Genomic DNA, 26,305 nt, shown 5'->3' on the forward strand with positions numbered 1-26,305 from the left:
ATGTGTATATGCTTGGCCATTCTGTATTAGCTTAAAAGGGCATTCCTTTGTTCGGACATCACAACATTTCTGTGGGTGAAATGTAGGTCCAAGCGAGGATCCAAAATCTAGGACCAAATTTCCCAGGTAAAAAGATTAACCTAAACAATTATTAATTAATAAAATAAGATACAGAAAATTAACAAAAGTTGGTATTAGATATTTTAGTATCTTTTTTTTTTAATTTTAAATAAAATATAGAAAATTTCCAGGTATCAATGGTGATAACAAAATAATTTTTAAAAACATGTTTGTGTTGCAGAATTTCCTTTTTATACTTGATCAGTACCATACATATTTATTTAAAATTCAATAACAATTATTTTAATTAAGTATTTCATTTATAAGTATGTTCTTTGTTAGTATAACGGTTCACAGCTTTTAAATGTGATATTTTGTCAGCTTTCACTTGTAGTTCTATCTCAGAAGGAATTAACTTAAACATTGATGAATGTTGCAAGTTAGTACATTCGTGTGACGACTTAAAACTCATCCCTATAAAAATTTCATTCAAATTTTCAGAGTTTAGATCGTTTTTTGAAGAACCAGTATATTGACATTTGCTTCGATTATACACTTTTTATCGGAGATAGAATCAGTCACTTTATCCAAACACTGACATAAACCAAGACGTTGCCATTTACCATGCACCAGCTTACTACCAGGTAGCCATACATGTAACATGTTCGCCAAAACAAAATTGGGGTCACTCTACCAACAGTTACACATGTGCTTGGAATATCGCTTTTAATTCAATCAAATAAGATTAAAATCACCTGCTCTTTGTCTTTGTATCGCATACTTTCTGGATATATGCGGTGTTAAGATTACATCTGATAATAGCATACGAAATCACGTCGTGTTTGACACAACATTCATCGCTATAAACTCCAATAAACATGTGTCGAACTTATGTTGTCACTCGGACGCTTCCTTATAAAACGTACATTGAAGTTAAGCGCTGTGATGATCTCGACCTCGACATGAGTTTACTAACAACAGACGATATTCCCGTACTTTAATCTGAATTATTTGAAATCGTGAACATAAAAAGAAAACGTGCATTGGTCGGTTCCTCGTCTGAAAATACATCCATATTAAACAATAGGCGTATGACAGACGAGGCCAAAACCTCTGGTCAGATTACATGTTTATCGTTCGGTTCACCTATGACCTCATTTGTTTACCTTGCTCCCGAGATGTGACGAGAGTGCTCCTCGAGCTCGTGCGATCTAAATGTGCACGATGCAAGTATTAAATACTGTAATATTTATCTTAAAAGTATGACACAATAGAAGTTTATGATTTAGAATAAAAAACACGCACAAGTAAAAATGAATCGTGTTAATCTCTGGCAGTAAAATATTTATCCCATGATGCAACACACACGAGTTTAGCGGGAAGTCTGATAGCCATGTTTGAATTCACCGGATGTTTATTTCCAGAAGAAAAGTATAAACAAACACGACGATAGCCTAAAAACGAAGTTTGTTTCCCGTCTTACTGAAGAAGATCGACTTACTTCAAGTTACCGACGAATGAATATCAGCTTTCTCGTTGTTTTTGACGACCGATGCATATTTTTACCGACAAACATCGTTACGAGACGGTAAGTTTTAACGGTCTCACTAGTTACCGACAAGAGCCGACAAGAAACTAGATTTACCGACAAGAGCCGACAAGAAGTTAGAATTACCGACAAGAAGCCTACAAGAAAGAAAATGAGAGATAAAATAGTTTTTATTTATTAAAACAATCTATGATTTGTTGATTTTTTTTATTTAGGAATATTTTGTGGTCTGATATAGATGGTTGTGACAGGTAATATTGAGCCGACAAGAAAAATAGATCTACCGACAAGAGGCTTGAATCACCGACAAGAAAGAAAATAAAAGATAAAACACATTTTATTTATCAAAACTATGTTTGATTTGTTCATGTATTAGTTATTTATTATCTATTTGGATTGTTTTGTTGTCTAATGTAATGTTGGCGACAGTTAATATTGAGCCGACAAGAAAAATAGATCTACCGACAAGAGGCTGCAATTACCGACAAGAAAGAAAATAAAAGATAAAACACGTTTTATTTATCAAAACTATGTTTGATTTGTTCATTTATTAGTTATTTATTATCTATTTGGATTGTTTTGTTGTCTAATGTAATGTTGGTGACAGTTAATTGAGCCGACAAGAAAAAAATATGATTTACCGACAAGAGGTTATAATTAGTCTACCGACAAGCCGACAAGAAAATGAACAATACGATCTTTTTTATTTCTTGATTTATACTAATTTAATTACACGTACAATGTAGTAATACATGTATATATCGACAATGATTGCATTACCAGAAAATGATTGATACAATTGTTTCTGTATCTTCGTTTCTAATAATTTCACTGCATTGAACGGGAACCGACAAGAAGTTAGAATTACCGACAAGAAGCCGACAAGAAAGAATAGAAAGGTTATTTCTTCGTACATACTAATTTAATTATATGTACTGGAATATATTGAACAATTAACAATTTAATAATATGTATATATTTAAAAGAAAATTTATTAAATGATATGATAATGGAATAACTTCAATGTTAATTTTGTATTGATTACAAAACTACCCATGATATATTCCAAATTTCGTACTAATTTTAAAAAGGTAAATCACAATTTATTTTTATTTTATATAAGTTCGTGTAGATTGATTATTAGAAATTGTTGGAATGAATTAATTCTGACACCAACTACCAGATAATGAAAAATAGTAATTGGCTATGTGGGCGGGCCCATATTTAGAAATTATACTATCATACCTTCACCTATGAGCCACGTGCCGATTGACCTTAGGGGACACACGCGTCCACGGGTAACTTGTATACACAAATTTCTGCCAAGAGTAATAATGACCAGCGAAATCTTACACAATGACAACATACACTTAACTGGCTGGCTTCCTATGCAGTGAAAACACATAATACCAGCACCCGAACTGAATATCTTTGAAGAACCGCGACAAAATATTAGACATGACAAAATGTTTATATACATGTTTTTCGTCTGTATGTACAAGAAAGTTTAATACATGGTGCATTATACGGCCATGGGGACTTCGAGTTAAGTCCACCAGTAAGCAGCCTCCAATGTTCTAAATCACACTGCAAAGATTCCTAAGTCAACGGATGGTAGTCTCACAATCCCACAAACTCAATCTTTGGCACGTAAACCTGGGCAAAGAAAACGCACAATAAATGCAAAAACTCTATTGCTTAAAAAAATAAAACTTCAGTGAGTCTGGTGGGACCGTCAGTGGTGGAATATTTAACTGTTGAGACCAAAAACATTCACCAACAGAATATGTTTAACTTCGAATGCAAAACAAATACATGAAAACAAAAAAAAAAACAACTAAGAAATAAAGAATAATATATACATACTTTGTCTCTTATCGTCATCTTGTCGGTAATTCCAGCCTCTTGTCGGTAGATCTATTTTTCTTGTTGGCTCAATATTACCTGTTGCCAACATTGCATTAGACCACAAAACAATCCAAAATAAAAAATATAAACAAATCAAACATTGTGATAATAAATAAATTAAAAAGCAACTATTTTGTATTTCATTTTCTTTCCTATCGGCTTCTTGTCGGTAATTCCAGCCTCTTGTCGGTAAATCAGTTTTTCTTTTCGGCTCAATTACCTGTCGCCAACATTAGATTACATTAGACCACAAAACAGTGGCGTAGGAAGCGGGGGGGCAGGGGGGGCAATTGCCCCCCACTTTTTTCAGTGGGGGGGGGCAAACATATCTTTTTGCCCCCCCACTTTTTGACATCCAAAATCTAAAAAGGGGATAAAACGCGAATTTATATATTCATTTCGATAAATATCTGTATATTTCCAAACCGATAATGTTTTCTTGAAGGCAACGATAAAAACTTTATCTTGTACATCCAGAACATTCCAACTTTTATACTAGTATATCAATCCTTAGACCTGTGTGTCGGTCGTCTGCAATAGCCTGGTAAGTCAATATTTATATCATAATACGTAATTTTGCTTAACTTCATCACATAGATTCAATAAGTTGATGATAATTTGTGAAGTCAATTGAGTTCATAATGAGAAAAAGACAGAAACACAACATGAAGAAGAATGCGCGGTTTTAACGTGAATAGAGTGATATTAATTACCGACAGGTACGAGGAAATAAAAAAAAAAAAAATCGGCTCGCGCCTACGGCGCTCGCTTTATCACTAAATTACTGCCCCCCCTTTCGATTGCAGATATACAGGGGGGGCTTTGCCACCCTGTACCCGCTGGGCGGCCCCCAGACCTCTCGCAAAAAGGAAAAAAAAAAACGGCTCGTGCCTACGGCGCTGGCTTGATCACTTAATTACTGGACCCTCCTTTCGAAAACTCCTGGTTCCGCGCCTGATCCCGAATTATTGGAAATGTGCTATATTCATTTTCCGCGGAGGGCTTAGACCCCCTTGAACCCCATATCAGGGCGCTGCCCTGGACCAGCTGGGCAACCCCTCGGACCCCGCAAGAAAAATCGGCTCGCGCCTACGGCGCTCGCATTATTAATAAATAACTGGACCCCCCCCGCCCTTTCGAAAATCCTGGCCGGGCCTGGTGATTCATGTTTTGCTATATTTAATATATATATTCTGATTTGCGTAAATAACTTATTTTGTACTACATAAATTATCAAAATTATCATGGGATGTTGAAATGATAATTATTCGCTATTTTTGCGGAGATGGCATACGATTTGTTTAGTGCGTAAAATTTAAGGTTAAAAAAAATTTTGCCCCCTCACTTTTTGACGACTTCCTACGCCACTGCAAAACAATCCAAATAGATAATAAATAACTAATAAATAACCAAATCAAACATAGTATTGGTAAATAAAATGCGTTTTATATCTTTTATTATCTTTCTTGTCGGTAATTCCATCCTCTTGTCGGTAGATCTATTTTTCTTGTCGGCTCAATTTTCCCTGTCACCACCATTGTATCAGACACCACAAAACAATCAAAAAAAGAAAAGAAAGAGAGAAAAAAGAAAAAAAGCATATCAAACATTGTATTAATAAATAAATTAAAAAAGCAACTATTTTGTATTTCATTTTCTATCTTATCGGCTTCTTGTCGTTTAATTCAAGCCTCTTGTCGGTAGATCTATTCTTCTTGTCGGCTCAATATTACCTGTCACAACCATTATTTCAGACCACAAAATATTCCTAAATAAAAAAATCAACAAATCTTACATTGTATTAATAAATAAAAACTATTTTATCTCTCATTTCCTTTCTTGTCGGTAATTCTAACTTCTTGTCGGCTCTTGTCGGTAAATCTAGTTTCTTGTCGGCTCTTGTCGGTAACTAGTGAGACCCAGTTTTAATTATATAATCTTCTTCACGTTCTGACATCGTTTCACATTATACGACGATGAATTTGATATAGATCTATTCATATCAATAATACCTAATTATTTATTTTTCAGGGTTTTGATGATTAATTTATCACAGATTACACGGCCGAAGGAAACGCAGAACCGATCCATGTGTTACAATCGTAAGTTTTCAATTTTATTTATTTATTATTAACGATCTTCGGCCCGACTTAAATTGCATTTTTTCCCAACTCACACAACCCTTGTTATGATTATGACGTACATAGGTATTCACAAACAATGGTGAGGAAAATTTGTGTTTTGGATAATGAAACCTTCCGTGAAAGATCTTTACCTCCACATTCTTTTGAGGATCGATGTTTGCAGATTATTGCATCAAATTGAAACGATTAAATGAAATAGGTGAATTAAGATGAATTATAAGTAAGTAACATTGTTTTATGTATAGTATATTGCAGTTTCACATTGATATGAACTGATGGAGAATTCGGGAGTAGCTTGATTTAATTAATAATTAAGTCATCCTGGCAAGTTTTATTTTGTAGCTTTGTGTGGCTGGCTTAAATTTTCTTGATAAAAAGGCTTCCAAAGCAAACATAATGAACATGATAGCAAAGTGATCATGAAAAGTACATAAGTTAAATACATACATTATCTTCAAAAACTTGACAATTATTCTAATTTTGAAATAAAAGAATATTCTAAAAGTCTTTCTTTCTTCCAACAGAGACTGAGTCTTCATGCAGTACATTCTGGAATGAGGAACACCGCATGCATTGTGGTCCAAATTGATGGCATTGACTTAACACAAAGCAGAAAGGAATGAAGAGAAATTAAGAAGTTTATGTTTCACATTAATTAAGATTATTCGAGATATGTTATCTGTCGAGGTATACAACATTTCCTTTCATAATAAAAGTGTAAACATTAATATATATACAAAAAAAAAACATGTATATAATCTAAAAATCCTTGTTAGTTATTTGTTGTACTAGCAAAAAATATAATATAGTCGTCTCAAGCTTGGTTGCATTGAAATCCCCGGGGACAGTGACAGAGATATATCACTACAGTACGTGCTACATCAAACAACACACCATTGTTCAAATTGTCAATCAACATTTCATTTAGTCAGTATTTAGAATTGATTCCAAAATTATGATAATCTTTTCACAGTTTATTAGAAATAATGTTAAATTTGATAGAAGTAGTCTTCGACTGTTGCTTGTTTTTGTTTATTTTAAGTTCACAGACACACATGAAATCAGTTTCCAGTACATCTGGGCTACTTCGAGGAAACTACGTATACTGTCTGAAATCAGTCTTGTGCGTCGGTGACAAAATGTATACATATCCTACTATAACTCTGCTGGAAAATATTATTTTGTACTATTTTCCTACTATTTTAGGGAAAAAAAACAGAATTATAAATACAGACTGTAGTATGTACTGACATTGAACTTGTATATCTTGCTGACTATTTTTGTTGAAACAAACCACTTCTAGCTAGGATGAATTGATATTAGTTGTATTTGAAAATTGTACTAGAAAAAGATAGCTGTGTTGTGTATGTGATGGAAGTTTTGAGAAAAAGAATATAAGAGGCAAATAAAATAAGTATCATGGGTAAATTAGAATTAAAATTTATTTTGTCACATTCTCATTTCATTGATAAGTTTCAAATGTTCGAACTAGAAAAAACAGCCTGTATGAAAAGTTTTATACCATGTTAATTACCAAATAAAATGTAATACAAAATTATTCTTCAAGTTTTTATTGCATGATTTTCATTGATTTTGTAAACCATGCTGCCTTGAAGCATGATCCCAGCATAATTTGCATAATTGAAACATGCTCGGATCATGCTGCAGACCATGCTGGGATCATGCTGCAGACCATGCTGGGATCATGCTGCAGACCATGCTGGGATCATGCTTCACAGACCATGCTGGGATCATGCTGCGGCCATGCTTCCTTAAAGCATAAATGCAGCATGATCTCAGCATAATTTGCATAATTGAAACATGCTGCAATCATGCTTTAACTAGTAAGAATATATAGTGAGGTAAATTAGGCATCATGCTTCATTCATGCTGCAATTCCATGCTGCATTCATACTGCATCTATGCTGTGATCATGCTGCAAATTCATAAGGGAGTCCAAAGGACTAGTAAAATGTTTAGGTACTAGTCCCGTGGTATTGTGACTAGTCCTCAGGGCTTCAGCCTCAGCTGAAACACTAAGTGACGAACAAAACGCGAAGTGATATACAGTGGAACTTCGTTAACTCGAACTCGGATAACTCGAATACCCCGCTTAACTCGAAGTACCTCGCCGGTCCCGGCCGAATTCTCTCTTTATCTTAGTAAAAAAAACTCGGAAAATTCGAATTCGGATAACTCGAAAAACTCGGATAATACGAAGTAAAAATTTGGTCCCAACAAAAAAAATCCTACTTGAAATGTTCGAATAACTCGAAGTATAATTTTCGTCGATCGGTGGCAAACGCCGACATTTTTTAAGAGCTAAATTCCGTTTGTAATACTGAACATATCGGCACTACTTACCTACATGCTATTATAAGTGTTTCATAAATTCATAAAAGAAATTGTCGGTTGAATCTTATAACAACAAGTCTTGGTGATAAAAAGTACTGCTTTACTTACATCAGGTAATTTCCCCAAGGCGGTCGCCGATATCAGTACACACGATAGTCAACAACTCATCTACCCGTTCGCTCAAGCGGAACTAATCTCTGACACACCGGTAGATCTACCCGGCTGATGTTTTTACAGGTGTAGAAATGACACAGTAACCGGCGCCTATTAAATCTTTAAACTGCTGAAACAATAGCGTAATTACTGCCGAGGTGTTCAGAGTACAACTGTAACGGTCAGTGCTGTCTATTAAATCGGATAAAACGCCAACTCAGTTACAGTAACATTTTATACGCACATGCGCAGCCCAACTTCCGGTGCTAATACACATGGAAATGGCGTGGTTATCAATAAAAAGTAAGAAGGCCGATCAAACAGTATTTTATATATGTCCAATAAAAGGTAATGGTTCTGTTACGTTTTGTATGCAATCTGTGTTAAACTTAAACGGTTATTTGTTTTGACATTAATAACTTGTTATTTTGTCGAATTCCGTTTTATCGTTTACCTTTTGCAAACATGACTTGCACATCAGATCGTTATTGAAGTGACTAAGTGAAAGAAACTTTATCGTGACTGTATATCGGCAAAATTACACCAAATTACAAGTGACATAACGAAACATTACATATATATTTACATGTATTGACCAGTCTTCACACTAAACTGATCAGCGACAGAGCGAAGTTATAATGATTATATAATGTTGACAAATATTGACCAAACTTTTCACCAAAAACGATAACTCGCTTAATTCGAACACTCGGATAACTCGAAGTTTTTTCGTGGTCCCGTCGACTTCGAGTTAACGAAGTTCCACTGTATCAACCACCAGCGTGGGTATTTTAGTTGGGCGCCAATTTTGTAACAGGAGAGGAGAAAACATAGCGGCCAGACCGGGGCTCGAACCCAGGACCTCCGAACACTAGCCAGATGCTCTACCAATTTAGCTACCTGGTCACCGATGATCAACTCAGTCCAGTCCCGCTACACTATTATAACATGTCATCTTTCCAAACGTCCTAATTTTAAAAGCTCAAACAATGGCATATACACTATAGTTCTACTCAGAGACGTAAACATCACATATGTGATAGATACATCTCTGGTCTACTATACAGTGAGGTGACAAAATAATCTTACTTGCGCTATCAATTTTTTTTTCTAGCCTTTCTGACCAATTTTTTTTGGGGCATATTTTTATAAAATTTTATACACTTTTAAGGACATGTTGTAACCCTTTCCTCACATATTAGAATAAATATATCCATTTCTTAATTTTGCAAGATAAAGACTTGATAAAAATGTAGTAGTGTGAAATACTGTTGTCACACCGTGATTTAATTTAATTAGACAGTACGTTAACACAAAGTAAAATTTTTCTAAGACGATTCATACATTTAACTCGGAGGATTTTCCTTGATGGTCCTGAGGAAGTATTGTTATTTTTCAGGTCGGTCAGAAATCAAAGATGGTCGCCATGGCAACCATCTTGAAAAACACATTAAAACTTCTTCTCCAGTTCCACTTGTGCCATTGAGCTGGAAATGGGTGAGGATGTTAAGGAAGGCGAGCCAACATAGTGTTGTTATTTTTCGACTTCGTAAAAACTTTGACATGGTAGCCATGTCGGCCATTTTGTAACATGATTGCGCAATCATGGTTCTTCTTAACAACACCTATTTCAAACTTCTTCTCAAATTACACCGGTGGGATTCAGCTCTTACTTACCAGAAATGATCCTGAGATAGTCTTGATCAAGTGTTGTTGTTATTTTTCGGAATGATCCAAATTCCAAGATGGCCACCATGGCCCACAGTGCCACTATATATTATGCATACTACATGTAATAGTATAAGGGTCTTTAATTTAGAGTCAGATGACTGTTAAGGCCCCTGGGCCTCTTGTATGTGGTGAAAATGTTGCGCAGACATTCGTATTAATTTGATAAAACCATATCATTTTAAATACCTAGTTTATTTAAACTTATTAAGTTACTCAAAGTAGAAAATATGAAATAACTTAACAATTTAGGAAAATAATGATCACAAGCAAATAAATGCAGGAAAGATTTTTTTGATCAAATTTTTAGGCCATCTGAGACAAAGTCTCAAGTGACCTATTCTTATCGCCTTTTGTCCGTTGTCGTGCGTCGTCCGTCCGTAAACAATTTACATTTTCAACTTCTTCTCCAAAACCACTGAACCAAATTCAATGAAATTTGGCAGGGAGCTTCTATGGCTAAAAGGTCAACTAAAATTATGAATTATATATTTATGGTCCCCATCCCCCAGGGGCCTGAGGGGCGGGGCCAAAAAGGGTCGAATTGACTGAAATTAAAAAAAATCTTCTTCTCTACTCTCATGATCATATATGGTAGTATCAAATACTCTTCAAAGATGGAATGGTCTTAAGGTGCTTTACCAAAAGTGTGAATTTCATGACCCTGGGGTCTCCCGTTTGCCCCTGGGGAGGGGGTAAACTTTACTATAGTTTATATAGGGAAATCACATTTTTGACTATTATTTGTTGGATTTGTATTGGAATTCATTCTAATTTGGTTCAAATTATCAGCATAGGATGACGGTTTGATGGTATGTACATGTTGGCCCTGGTTGACCCCCAGGGGCTGGTGGACGGGGCCAAAAAGGGTCAAATTGACTGAAATTTCAAAAATCTTCTTCTTACAAACCAAATAAGGTAGAATCAAATACTTTTCACAGATGGAAGGGGCTTAAGGTGCTGTTACCATAATTTTGAATTTCCTTGCCCTGGGGTCTCACATTTGCCCCATGGGAGGGGATAAACTTTACTATAGTTATAGGGAAATCACATTTTTATCCCCTGTGAAACGCATTTGCGCATAACCGTTCAACGCAGCTCCTTGAAACTTTCTGTATATATTATACTATATATATTAAGTTCCCTACTTGTGCCTTTTGCTATTGCGGACCTTCCATTTTCGGTATTTTTTCTGTCACCATGGAAATTAATCAAAAATACCAAATTACTGTTTCTTGATAACTCTTACTTTGAGCTTGATATATACATGTATTTGGGTTTTCATACCAACTGCGGGGCGGGGGGATAATGCCAAGCTTTGCGGCTCCTTGTTCACTGTTGTGACCCAAGTAATCCAATATATTAATGTAAAGTATTCCCACCTTACAAAACCGTTGCAATGGTAGATCGTGTGTAAATAGTGATTTAATATGACATAATGATATTTTTAATATAAACTACTTTGAAACCAAGCGATGGATATTGCTCATATTTGCCTGGTAGCATCACTGTTGAGTGGGCTTTCAAAATTGTGCAAATGGTGAGGCTGACCCCACAGGGGCCTAAGGGGCGGGGCCAAGAGGGGTCAGTTTGGCTGAATTGATATTAACAACTTCTTGTCTGAAACTAAGCAAGGGATATTGCTCATATTTTGCCTAGTAGCATCCTTTTGGGTAGGGATTCAAAATTTTATAAAGGAAGGAACTGACCCCCACTCCCCCCGGGGTGCAGAGGGCGGGGTCAAAAGGGGTCAATTGGTTTAAACAACATCTTTTCTGAAACTAAGCAATGGATATCATAATTCTTTATACAGTTGCACTCGGACCGCTCGGGACTTATCAAGTTCCCCAATTGTCTTACCATCATGAGATGTGAAATGTAATCGGGTGTCATAATAAAGAACGTTTACCTGTGCTCGGATTTTTTTTTAGTCCCTATTGATTCAAGTAGTCATGAATGATTTTAAGTAAACATGATCAACGGTAAGTTCACTGCGCCTTGGCTAATGGCTGACCAGTGTTACATGAATGGAAGCCACAATTAAGCGACGGTGAACACATCAAATTAGTCGTGTCCATGGCAGGAATTAGATGCCACTCTGTATTTCAATTTTATCATGACCCGGACTATATAATTTTAAACAAGAAATATCTTTAAAAAAGATAAATGGCATAGTTTTAATGCTGGTGGTTATAATGTAAAACTACTGATGAAATAAATTAATGAACTACATTTTAATTAATAAATACGCAGTTTCAGCACGGATAACAAAATCATATCAGTTTGAATCATTTTTAGCTCACCTGGTCCGAAGGACCAAGGTGAGCTTATGCCATACCGTGAGGCCCATCGTCCGTCCGTTCGTCAACAATTGACTTCTTCTTCATAACCGCTGATCAGAATTTGATCAAATTTGGTCAGAAGCATCCCTATGGGTACGCTTGGCCAAATTGATTTAAACAAATTATTCTCTGAAACTTAGCAATGGTTTGACTGGTAGCATCCTATAGGGGTAGAAATTCAAAATTGTATAAGGGAAGGAGCTGACCCCCCAGGGGGCAGAGTGCAGGGTTAAAAGGGGTCTAAATTAGTCTTACAAGATCTTCTCTGAAACTAAACAATGGATATCACTCACATTTGTGTGGTAGCATCCCTATTGGGTCGCTGCAAAAGTCAATTTCATTTCATGGATTAATGCACTTTTTGGCATTTTTAGTATTAAAATAAAACCAATGTACATGTACCCATATAAAATGCTTATGATATATATATTGACATAGCAATACCAGCGACAATTATACTGAAGCATCATTCTTGTTTCATATCTCATGAAACCAGGTGAGCGATACAGGCCCTCTTGGCCTCTTGTTGGGGATAATAGGACTGCAAATGTGTCATTTGAATAGATGCATCCACTTATTCAGCTTGCATTCAATTTAAAAGGGACATCATGATAAACGTTGCAATTTTCACTGAATGTACGCGTTTTGCTCCTTTCCAGTTATGTTTCTGTGCTGTCCCAATGTTCACAGTCAATCCTTATGTCCAGCTTGACCACTCAATTTAATTGGGAATCCCCCCTCTTAATTTAGCGTGGAAATTATTTTAAAATTATTATGTGACTGTTTTGAAATCGTGGCAACACAAACAGACGATAGTTTACTATATTCCGTCTGGGTTAATTGGATAACGATATTATACAGTGGTTTAAATGTTAAATAACACGTTCTGTATATATTACAGCACACATATTTATGTGTAAATAAGTGTAAACACTGTTCATATAGTATAGTGACAGTAGCGAAGTACTGGTACAGACTGTGTAAATATTACCGAGTTTGTGTTAATATTACCGAGTTTGTGTTAATATTACCGAGTTTGTGTAAATATTACAGAGATTGTCATGACCTACTATCAAACAATCAAGCAGAATACGAGCGGCGTCCGTATTACTGCTGTTTTCATGTTTGAACTGTTACAATCTATTGTACTGCTTCCCAATTTTAATTCTAGGATTGTGTTTAACCCATTTCCCTATTATTCTCTTCATTGCGGAAGCTGTTATCGTTTCCAACCGCAGTCGATTCGCAATGGAAGCCATTTTTGTTTCCCTGTGTTTTAGTTTGTTGTGCGCATGCGTTTATCGTATATGTCACAAAATTTGCATATTCCGAGTGATAACCTTTTAATAATTGATAATTGATGTTTTTATGTCCATACATCATCAAATTCGAATGGTTATTGTTCAGATAGAAAATTCAAAATATATATTGGTTTACCGTGAGGTCCCTTTAACTTTGTTTCGTTTTAAACTGTATAACTGCATTTTGAATTGACCGCTACATTGACCAATCATGTACTTCATCTTGACAGAAACGCAACCTGTCGCGTCATATCTGGGGCCAAACAAAATTAGACGGCTATGCTGAAAAATTACTGAATTTTGAAAATAACTTAGTATCGTGTTTTAATTGAAAATGCTAAGTCTTGTACGTGATATTACAGTTGAAAAGTAATAGGGTATGTTTGTGTTCCCACTACAATTAGCCAATTAATTTTTACTGTGGTTTATTAATCCTTCAATTCAGCTTGAAATGTTTGCCTTCATCTTAAATTCGCCCTATCTTCAAAGGGCGAAAATGGCGTAATTAAATGGGGGCAAAAATTACCAGGTATACAGTAGTGATTTAATATGACATAGTGAATTAATATGACATAGTAATTTAATATGATATAGTAATTTAATATGACAGTGATTTAATATTACATAGTGATTTAATATGACATAGTAATTTAATATGACAGTGATTTAATATGACATAGTGATTTAATATGACATATTGATTTAATATGACATAGTGATTTAATTTGACATAGTGATTTAATATGACATAGTGATTTAATATGACATAGTGATTGAATGTGACATAGTGATTTAATGTGACATAGTGATTTAATATGACACAGTGATTAAATGTGACATTGTGATTTAATGTGACATTGTGATTTAATATGACATAGTGATTTAATATGACAGTAATTTAATGTGACATATTGATTTAATATGACATATTGATTTAATATGACATAGTGAGTTAATATGACATAGTGATTTAATGTGACATAGTGATTTAATGTGACATAGTGATTTAATGTGACACAGTGATTAAATGCAACATTGTGATTAAATATGACATAGTCATTTAATGTGACATAGTGATTTAATGTGACATAGTGATTTAATATGACATAGTAATTTAATATGACATAGTGAGACATAGTGATTTAATGTGACATAGTGATTTAATGTGACATAGTGAGACATAGTGATTTAATGTGACATAGTGATTTAATGTGACATAGTGAGACATAGTGATTTAATGTGACACATTTGGGCATTTGTAACGTTTGTTATACTATCAGTCTCAGCAGCGGTGAACCTGTGATGTATGATGCTGACCTACCTCGTTATCACAATGAAATTTTGCATATAGGTCAGCTGCCCAGATGGACCAATGCCGTGCCCTTTATCTCAGCCTGTATATACACAACCCCAGAAATGTGGGGTGTTTGACCGCCTTTTCAGAAAACCAATATATAGACTTAAACCTTTTTGTGTCAAAAACCCTTTAATCATAATGAGTAAATTTTGTCTTAACACAGAAATCAGACGAGGTGACACGGACAAACAACTTAACTTTGTCAGCGGAACAGTGCATCTTCCCTAAGATGATTGAGATAGGTCAAGTCAAAGATCAAGTGTTAATGTAACACCAGGTAAGTATCTTATGTCGTTATGTACTGTAAACCCAGCAATTAACACCAATTAACAACAGCTCCCATGCGCAGTGACACATTTGTTCATATCAGATTAGGCCCACACTCAGGTATGTTACGAATGATTTGTACATCTAATGTTAGGTATACATTCTCGATTTGAAATTAATTTGATGGAAATGTATTTAGGTATCATACATACCGAAAGTGTGCAAAATTGCGTACCCTGCACTCTACCGCCCGGTGTACGTGTACAAGCCAGGGAGCTTGGTGTAAGCCATGGAGTTTAGTTTATTTTAACATCCTATTAACAGCCATGGTCATTTAAGGACGTGCCAGGTTTCAGAGATGGAGAAAAGCCGTAGTACCGTGAAAAAAGCCAGGGTTTGGAACTCACAACCCAGTGGTGGAGGCTTGGCCTAGGGCTATTGATACAGTGTCGGGACACCTATTTATGTTATAACCACTCGCGATCGGCCACCGCATCCCCATAGCCAGGCCAGTCAACATATTCTGATGGGCGGTGGTACTGTTTTTCAATATTCTGAGGGGTGGTGATAATGTTTGTCAATATTCTGAGGGGCGGTGGTACTGTTTGTCAATATTCTGAGGGGCGGTGGTACTGTTTGTCAATATTCTGAGGGGAGGTGGTACTGTTTGTCAATATTCTGAGGGGCGGTGGTACTGTTTGTCAATATTCTGAGGGGCGGTGGTACTGTTTGTCAATATTCTGAGGGGCGGTGGTACTGTCTGTTAATATTCTGAGGGGCGGTGATAATGTTTGTCCATATTCTGAGGGGCAGTGATAATGTTTGTCGATATTCTGAGGGGCAGTGATAATGTTGGTCGATATTCTGAGGGGCGCTGATAATGTTTGTCAATATTCTGAGGGGCAGTGATAATGTTTGTGTATCCTGAGGGGCGGTGATAATGTTTGTGTATCCTGAGGGGTGGTGATAATGGTTGTCTGTATCCTGAGGGGCAGTGATAATGTTTGTCGATATTCTGAGGGGCGGTGGTACTGTTTGTCAATATTCTGAGGGGCGGTGGTACTGTTTGTCCATATTCTGAGGGGCGGTGGTACTGTTTGTCCATATTCTGAGAGTCGGTGATAATGTTTGTCCATATTCTGAGGGGCAGTGATAATGTTTGTCCATATTCTGAGGGGCGGTGATAATGTTTGTCCATATTCTGAGAAATAAATATTAAATGGTAATTGCTATAGAATTGAAAGGAGAAGCAAAAAGTCAGTTATACGAATTCTGAAGATGGAGTAATTTCACGTTTTAATGTGTACAAAAATAACTGGTAAATTTTGTCTGACAGGTAACTGCTCCTTGAGACAGCCCAGTGAAACAAGTCAACCTTGTCAGTGGAGTAGTCAAACTTCTCTGGGGAATTCATAAAGATACAAGTCGAAGAGCATTGTCGGACACTGGTGAGAAGTGCCTAGATGTCTTCACAGATAGAGACGAGCCAAAGCATGTATACCTAACTCAAAGACTCGGTTTTGGATCTAATACAACACCAGGTAATCATCTTATGTTGTCAGCCTTTGTTACAATGTTATGATGTACTTTATCACTAGTTTATTAGCTCACATGGTCCAAAGGACCAAGGTGAGCTTATGCCATACGGTGGCGTCCGTCATACGCCCGTCCGTCAATCCGTCAACAATTGACTTATTTGACTTCATGTTCATAACCGCCGATCAGAATTTGAACATATTAAGTAAGGGACTCAAAATCGTACAAATGATGGGGCTGACTCCCAGGGGGCCTCTAGGGCGGTGCCAAAAGGGGTCAATTTGGTTATATTGATATAAATGACTTCTTTTCTGAAACCGAGGAATGTGGGGACCTAACCCCCTGAGGCCAGATGGGCAGGATCAAAAGGGGTTAATTTTTCTATTGATATAAACGACTTCTGAAACCAAGCAGTTGATATTGGTCATTTTTGCCTGGTAGCATTACTGTGAAATGGAGATTCAAAATTGTACAAATAGTTGGACTGACCACCCCGGGGACTGAGGGGCAGGGCCAAAAGTGTTCAATATGACTAGATTGATATAAGCCACTTCTCCGAAACGGAGAAATGAATATTGCTTATATTTGCTTGGTAGCATGACTGTTGGGTGCAGATTCAAAATTGTACAAATGATGGGGCTGACTCCCCGAGGCCTGAGGGGAAATGCCAAAAGAGGTCCATTTGGCAATATTGATATTTAAAATGACTTTTTCTCTTGTACTAAGCAATGCATGACATTGATATTTCCGTGGTAACATCCCTATGTGGCTGGGATTCAAATTTATACAAATGATAGGGCTGACCCTTCAAGGGGCCTGAGTGGTTGGGCAAAAGGGAGCAATTTGGCTGTATTGCTAAAAAAGACCTCATGTATTTTAGAAACTGTTGAGATCCCCATCCCATGACCATGTATAGCATTGTTGGCCATCAAGTGATAAACACAACCATATTGTTAAAAAGGTGTCCAGGGGTCTCTCCCCACCCCTAGGGACTTAGTTCTTTTGTTATATCTTTGAAACCATTGAGATCCCCACCCTATAACCATATATAGCATTGTTTGGCATGAAGAGATAAACACAATCATGTTGTAAAAATAGGCCCTGGGGTCATTCCTTACCCCTAGGGACTTGGATTCTTTGTTATATCTTTGAAACAGTTGAGATCCATACCTCATAACCATAATAGCATTGTTAGACATCAACAAATAAAGTTGTTAACAAATTGAACATGAACATTACTTTGTAGTTTGATCAAATCAACCAAATGAGCGATACAGGTGATTTAGGCCTCTTGTAATGTCTGTCGTGTACTCATGTTATTGCTGAAGGCGGGGCCATGCTAGGCTTCTTTGTTCTGTTGTGAGATTCAGGTATTTATAGATTTCGTCCTGGTTTACAGAAGTGTCTCGCAAAACAGTCTAATAACATGTTTGTTTCACAATCAGACAGTAATCAAGGTGTTCATGTGATTAGAGTATTGAGAAATTAAACAATTTGTGGGGAAGTAAACGCATTGAAAATCCCGATGATTGAGTCACCAAACAAGCACGTATACTTGCTAATGGTTGCGGGGATTAAATGTTTGAGTGCCAAGGTAAGTTTGCAAAGGGTACAGCTGTAATAACTCTGGAACTTGGTGTCGGGGCTACTGACCTGTCCGCAGTGCAACATATATATTATTAGATAAGTCTAGAATTGTTATATTTATACCCCCGCAACGAAGTTAGGGGGGTATACTGGAATCAGGTTGTCTGTCCGTCCATCCGTCTGTCTGTAGACGCATTTTGTCCGGACAACTCCTCCTAAACCAATGGGCCAATTCCGATGAAACTTCACACAAATATTAATGATCATGTGTAGATGTGCATGCCTCTTTATTTTTCTCAATATTATGGTTGCTATGGCAACTGGTCACTATAAACAGGTTTTCCGATAAGAACCATAACTTTAAGTTTGTCCGGACAACTCCTCCTAAACTAAATGGCCAATTTCAATGAAACTTCACAGAAATAAAGAGGACCATGTGTAGATGTGCATACCACTTTCTTTTCTTTCAAAATTATAGTTGCTATGGCAACTAGTCACTATAAACAGGTTTTCTGATAAGAACCATAACTTTAAGTTTTTCCGGACAACTCCTCCTAAACCGAAGGGCCGATTTCAATGAAACTTCACACAAATATAGGGGACCATGTGTAGATGTGCATGCCATTTTCTTTTTTTTCGGTCATCTGACCTGAAGGGTCCTTACCAAGTGTTGTTATTTATTGGGTCGGTCAGAAATCCAAGATGGCCACCATGGCCAACAGTGCCACTGTATACTTGCTACAAAGAATACATACTTCAATAATATAAGGGTTTTAATTTAGAGTCAGATGACTGTTAAGGCCCCTGGGCCTCTTGTTTTTTTTCAAAATTATGGTAGCTATGGCAACTGGTCACTATATTACTGGATTATCTTAGTTAGCCTCTAATTAACAGTTCCAATTCACCATTGACTCATGCAGATTGCGGGGGTATTAGTCAGCCATCCTGGCGACAGTTCTAGTTTGGCATGGGTTATCAAAATTCCTTATTTGGTCAAATTTTCAGCGGCATTTGTTGACTACATCCTCAAGTTTAGCCTTAGAACTGTCCGAGAGTCAACAGATACTGAACTGTAATTAAATTTAAATTGCCATCTTTCTATATTTTATATATATCGATTGTTTAGGGGAACAAGGACGTATCTCCAACATGGGGTGCTTAGAAGTAAAGGGCCGTATCTCAAATTTATCAATTTTTAGATTTTGATAAATTACAATTCCGACTGAGTTTTTCTTATAGAATGTGTTCTTTATATCAATAGAAATTGTCTAATTCTTTTAAATCACCTGTATTTCAACAGAATTGTAGATGTTGTAGATGTAGTATAAGAGGTAAAGTTTACCTTCCCGTTTTGGAAAGCTAAATTGCCCCCGACCCTGTGTTACAAGACCACAATTGGTTTCATTAAACTACAAAAGACCTCATTGGTGGCGATGGTGGGGTAGAGTTGTTATTGTTGTTATGAGTTGGCCCGAACAACAATTCTAGTTTTATTCCCTTATGATATGAAAATATGTATATAACAGTCATTGAATCATTCAAGTATCTAATAGAATTCGAATATTGACCTTTAAATCTTTTTGTTGAAACTGCACGCATCAATCTGCATGTTGTCTCATATGAGTGGCTGCTTCAGGAGAAAATACCAAAAATGTTTAAGTACTGGTTCTTATCACTTAAAAAGCCATTCAATAACCTATACATAAGGTCATTTTACTTCAGATTATATGAGACAAGGTATATTGAGAAATGGTTTATTAAGAAATGATATAGATTCTTATGTTAAGTAAAGTTTAAGTAGAGAATATAAGGTTGTACTAATGCAGTATTTTCACTTGTTACATCAGATTTCAGGTGACAGTTAAAGGCTCAATAGTCCTGTTACTTCCTTATATTTTCCAGCATCAACATTATCTTCTGTCCTGAAACCAACTATAAGGATGTCTGCCAAGTATACTTCCACCAAAGAAACGACTAACTATGCCCGGATATGTAGACTGGTCATTGATGTCTTCCCTGACGTCTTCAGAGAATTACTCGTCACTCGACTGCCATCTGGACTCCCTTATGTACTTTCCAGTCAAAAGGGTCAGATTATCTCCCAGTTAAATAAACAACAGAAGAAAATGCTTTACCCCTCAGGTGGAGTGTTCCAAGGTTCTGAGAAGGATATGGATGTTTCTTTACTTTATATCCTTCTAAGGAATCTAGGGAACATCACTCCTCATGGAAAGGGTTGGGGTAATGTTCCAGATGCTGCAGACCGTTGTCTGTCAGCAAACATTGATCGTCTACGGATACACAGAAATGAGATAGTGCATGCCAACATTGCATATCTTTCTAATAGTGACTTTAGGACGAGGTGGGCCGACATCCGTCAAAGTGTTGAGGACATACAGAACAGCGATCTGAAGACAGGGATGTTTGTACAAGCCGTGGATAGTATACTGACCATGACCATGGACCCAGATGTAGAGAGGAAGTACATAACTCTTGTAAAGAAGATAGAAGGTAAACTGCATAAAGAATATGATTACATCACTGAAAAATTGATATTTCACATGGCACAAAGTGTCAGTGAGCTTATGGTACAGTACATGAGTGGGTGTCCGTTTTCAATCTTTCCGTCAAATTTGAACTGCTAAAAACTATTAAGTCAAGTTTGTTAAAAATTTCCAAGACTTTTTTTGTGAAGTTCCAGAAGGCCCAGAGGGATGATATTTTGCCAGCAAGTACCTAGGCCAGAGTGGTATAAAGTTTCCTCATATAAATGACCTTGACCTATATATAAGGTCCCAGAGACTGAATAGTTAAAACTCCTTTATGAATCTTCCTCTCAAGTTCTAAAAGACCCAGGCCAGTCATCCTTTGTCAGTAGGTTCCTGCTATGGAGTGATATTAAATTTCCTCACACCAAAGACCTTGTCCTATTTTCAAGGTCATATGAATCAAATATGTTAATGACTTCCAGAATCTTTTTCTAGAGATCCAGAAATCTGAAAGGCTTGATATTTTGGCAGCAGGTACCCAGGGCAGAGTGGTATAAATACATTGTGCTTTCATTAGATACACTGTACTGTGATCAAATACAATGTATTTTGATAAGATACACTGTACATGTATATTGATTATCCACAGTGTACATTGTATTTTTATCAAATACAATGTATTTTGATTAGATACACTGTATATTGATTATATAAATTGAACTTTGATGATATACACTGTATATTGATCAGATATAGTGTACTTTGATCAGATACATTGTACTTTGATCAGATAAACTGTATATTTATCAGATATAGTGTACTTTGATCAGATACATTGTACTTTTATAGATACATTGTATTTTGATCCGATACTCTGTACTTTGATCAGATACACTGTACTTTGATTAGATACATTGTTCTTTTATTAGCCCACCATCATCAGATGGTGGGCTATTCAAATCGCACTGCGTCCGTGGTCCGTGGTCCGTGGTCCGTCCGTCCCTCCGTCCGTAAACAATTCTTGTTATCGCTATTTCTGAGAAAGTACTGAGGGGATCTTTCTCAAATTTCATATGTAGGTTCCCCTTGGTGCCTAGTTATGCATATTGCGATTTGAGACCAATCGGAAAACAACATGGCCGACAGACAGCCATCTTGGATTTTGACAATTGAAGTTTGTTATCACTATTTCTGAGAAAGTACTGAATGGATCTTTCTGAAATTTCATATGTAGGTTTCCCTTGGTGCCTAGTTATGCATATTGCGTTTTAAGACGAATTCGAAAACAACATGGCCGACAGGCAGCCATCTTGGATTTTGACAATTGAAGTTTGTTATCGCTATTTCTGAGAATGTACTGAATGGATCTTTCTGAAATTTCATATGTAGGTTTCCCTTGGTGCTTAGTTATGCATATTGTGTTTTGAGACCAATCTGAAAACAACATGGCCGACAGGCAGCCATCTTGGATTTTGACAATTGAAGTTTGTTATCACTATTTCTGAGAAAGTATTTAAGGGATCTTTCTCAAATTTCATATGTAAGTTTCCCTTGGTGCCTAGTTATGCATATTGGGTTTTAGACCAATCTGAAAACAACATGGCCGACAGGCAGCCATCTTGGATTTTGACAATTGAAGTTTGTTATCACTATTTCTGAGAAAGTATTTAAGGGATCTTTCTCAAATTTCATATGTAAGTTTTCCTTGGTGCCTAGTTATGCATATTGCGTTTTGGGACCAATCTGAAAACAACATGGCCGACAGGCAGCCATCTTGGATTTTGGCAATTTAAGTTTGTTATCACTATTTCTGACAAAGTACTGAATGGATCTTTCTGAAATTTCATATGTAGGTTTCCCTTGGTGCCTAGTTATGCATATTGCGTTTTGAGACCAATCAGAAAACAACATGGCCGACAGGCAGCCATCTTGGATTTTGACAATTGAAGTTTGTTATCACTATTTCTGAGAAAGTACTGAATGGATCTTTCTCAAATTTCATATGGAGGTTCCCCTTGGTTGATCGTTATGCTTATTGCATTTTGAGATCAATTGGAAAACAATATGGCCGACAGGCCGCCATCTTGGATTTTGACAATTGAAGTTTGTTATCTTTTTTTCTCATAGTACTGAATGGATCTTTCTCAAATTTCATAAGTAGGTTCCCCTTGGTCCCTTGGATTGCATTTTTGGACCAGTCTGTCCTGAAAACAACCTGGCAAACAAACAGCCATTATCGTTAAATCTCAAATTTCTTATATAGCTAGGATTCCCTTGTTTGAAAAGTACTGGAGGGATGTCTCAATTTGCACAGATTAGTAAAATGAAGGGAAAAGTAGAGAAAAGATCAATCTGACATGGAACCTATGAAGATCATTCAATGGTGGGTGCCAAGATCCCTCTGGGATCTCTTGTTAGATACATTGTACTTTGATCAGATACTCTGTACTTTTATTAGATATACTTCAAGACTATACACTGTACTTGAGTCTCTACAATGAGATATACTTTTCTATTCAGGGGAAATCAGTGACATCAAAGAGAGGCAAGAGGAGATGGCAACAAACTTGGATAATCTCAAAGGTATCTATAACACAGATTAGATTTTGATGACTTATGTATATTATATAGAGGTACTTAATACATGGTATCTGAGACTGGTGATCTGACCCAGATTGTATACCAAACCTAATGTACATGACTAATGTATCTAGAGGTACGTAATACATGGTATCTCAGACTGGTGATCTGACCCAGATTTTATTATGTATTGACCCCCATTAAGCTTTACTGATATCCAATGCTGTGGTTAAGACAATGGTAAGTTTTGAAATAAACAAGAAAATAGACATCCATCTTAGATTTTATCCGTTAAAGTTTCAATTATCACCATTTTTGACAGAGTTCTTGATGGATCTCTCTCAGATTTTATTTGTAGGTTAATCTTGTTTTCAAATGATGTAAGAGAAAAAGAGAAAAGATGAGAAAAGTGGAATGAAGACGAGTCTGGCATCAATTCAATAAGAACCCTTTAATGATTTTTTAACCATATGTACAGTTAACACATAGCAAAAATGTTCATATACATGTTGTACCTAGTCGCTTAAAATTGTCTTCTACTACTTTTACGCATGAACTTTGTATTGATACGTAACTGTGCACAATATTGTTTATTAGATAAAGTAATAAGTATTATGTACAATTGATTAATTTCTTTGTTATTATTTATTGCTTATTTTTAGCCCACCATCATCAGATGGTGGGCTATTCAAATCGCCCTGCGTCCGTGGTCCGTCGTCCGTCCGTCCGTCCGTCCCTCCGTCCCTCCGTAAACAATTCTTGTTATCGCTAATCCTCAGAAAGTACTGAAGGGATCTTTCTCAAATTTCATATGTGGGTTCCCCTTGGTGCCTAGTTATGCATATTGCATTTTGAGACCAATCGGAAAACAACATGGCCGACAGGCAGCCATCTTGGATTTTGACAATTGAAGTTTGTTATCGCTATTTCTGAGAAAGTACTGAAGGGATCTTTCTCAAATTTCATATGTAGGCTCCCCTTGGTGCCTAGTTATGCATATTGCATTTTGAGACCAATCGGAAAACAACATGGCCGACAGGCAGCCATCTTGGATTTTGACAATTGGAGTTTGTTATCGCTATTTCTGAGGAAGTGCTGAAGGGATCTTTCTCAAATTTCATATGTAGGTTCCCCTTGGTGCCTAGTTATGCATATTGCATTTTGAGACCAATCGGAAAACAACATGGCCGACAGGCAGCCATCTTGGATTTTGACAATTGAAGTTTGTTATCGCTATTTCTGAGAAAGTACTGAAGGGATCTTTCTCAAATTTCATATGTAGGCTCCCCTTGGTGCCTAGTTATGCATATTGCATTTTGAGACCAATCGGAAAACAACATGGCCGACAGGCAGCCATCTTGGAATTTGACAATTGAAGTTTGTTATCGCTATTTCTGAGAAAGTACTGAAGGGATCTTTCTCAAATTTCATATGTAGGCTCCCCTTGGTGCCTAGTTATGCATATTGCATTTTGAGACCAATCGGAAAACAACATGGCCGACAGGCAGCCATCTTGGATTTTGACAATTGGAGTTTGTTATCGCTATTTCTGAGGAAGTACTGAAGGGATCTTTCTCAAATTTTAATATGTAGGTTCCCTTTGGTGCCTAGTTATGCATATTGCATTTTGGGACCAATCGGAAAACAAAATGGCCGACAGGCAGCCATCTTGGATTTTGACAATTGAAGTTTGTTATCGCTATTTCTGTGAAAGTATTGAAGGGATCTTTCTCAAATTTCATATGCAGGTTCCTCTTTGTGCCTGGTTATGCATATTGCATTTTGAGACTAATAAGAAAACAACATGGCCGACAGGCAGCCATCTTGGATTTTGACAATCGAAGTTTGTTATCTCTATATCTGAGAAAGTATTGAAGGGATCTTTCTCAAATTTCATATGTAGGTTCCCCTTGGTGCCTAGTTATGCATATTGCATTTTGGGACCGATCGAAAAACAACATGGCCGACAGGCAGCCATCTTGGATTTTGACAATCGAAGATTGTTATCTCTATTTCTGAGAAAGTACTGAAGGGATCTTTCTCAAATTTCATATGTAGGTTCCCCTTTGTGCCTAGTTATGCATATTGCATTTTGGGACCGATCGGAAAACAACATGGCCGACAGGCAGCCATCTTGGATTTTGACAATTGAAGTTTGTTATCTCTATTTCTGAGAAAGTATTGAAGGGATCTTTCTCAAATTTCATATGTAGGTTCCCCTTGGTGCCTAGTTATGCATATTGCATTTTGGGACCGATCTGAAAACAACATGGCCGACAGGCAGCCATCTTGGATTTTGACAATCAAAGTTTGTTATCTCTATTTCTGAGAAAGTATTGAAGGGATCTTTCTCAAATTTCATATGTGGGTTCCCCTTGGTGCATAGTTGTGCATATTGCATTTTGGGACCGATCGGAAAACAACATGGCCGACAGGCGGCCATCTTGGATTTTGACAATCAAAGTTAGTTATCTCTATTTCTGAACAAGTGTTGAAGGGATCTTTCTCAAATTTCATATGTAGGTTCCCCTTGGTGCCTAGTTATGCATATTGCATTTTGGGACCGATCGGAAAACAACATGGCCGACAGGCAGCCATCTTGGATTTTGACAATTGAAGTTTGTTATCGCTATTTCTGAGAAAGTACTGAAGGGATCTTTCTCAAATTTCATATGTAGGCTTCCCTTGGCGCTTAGTTATGCATATTGCATTTTGAGACCAATCGGAAAACAACATGGCCGACAGGCAGCCATCTTGGATTTTGACAATTGGAGTTTGTTATCGCTATTTCTGAGGAAGTGCTGAAGGGATCTTTCTCAAATTTCATATGTAGGTTCCCCTTGGTGCTTAGTTATGCATATTGCATTTTGAGACCATCGGAAAACAACATGGCCGACAGGCAGCCATCTTGGATTTTGACAATTGGAGTTTGTTATCGCTATTTCTGAG

At 36.8% G+C, this 26,305-nt stretch overlaps 1 protein-coding gene across 1 annotated transcript in view; it reads left to right on the plus strand.

Moving 5' to 3' along the window:
* LOC117320399 overlaps nt 1–26,305 on the plus strand; it is a 47,327-nt gene that overhangs the window by 5,489 nt on the left and 15,533 nt on the right. The window contains exons 2-4 of the mRNA XM_033874998.1: nt 16,501–16,705; nt 20,190–20,798; nt 23,297–23,359. Coding sequence (XP_033730889.1) covers nt 20,228–20,798; nt 23,297–23,359 — 634 coding nt within the window. The 5' untranslated portion in view covers nt 16,501–16,705; nt 20,190–20,227. The remainder of the gene's footprint in view (nt 1–16,500; nt 16,706–20,189; nt 20,799–23,296; nt 23,360–26,305) is intronic.

Source organism: Pecten maximus, unplaced genomic scaffold, assembly GCF_902652985.1.
Source record: "Pecten maximus unplaced genomic scaffold, xPecMax1.1, whole genome shotgun sequence".
Taxonomy (NCBI): Eukaryota; Metazoa; Mollusca; class Bivalvia; order Pectinida; family Pectinidae; genus Pecten; species Pecten maximus.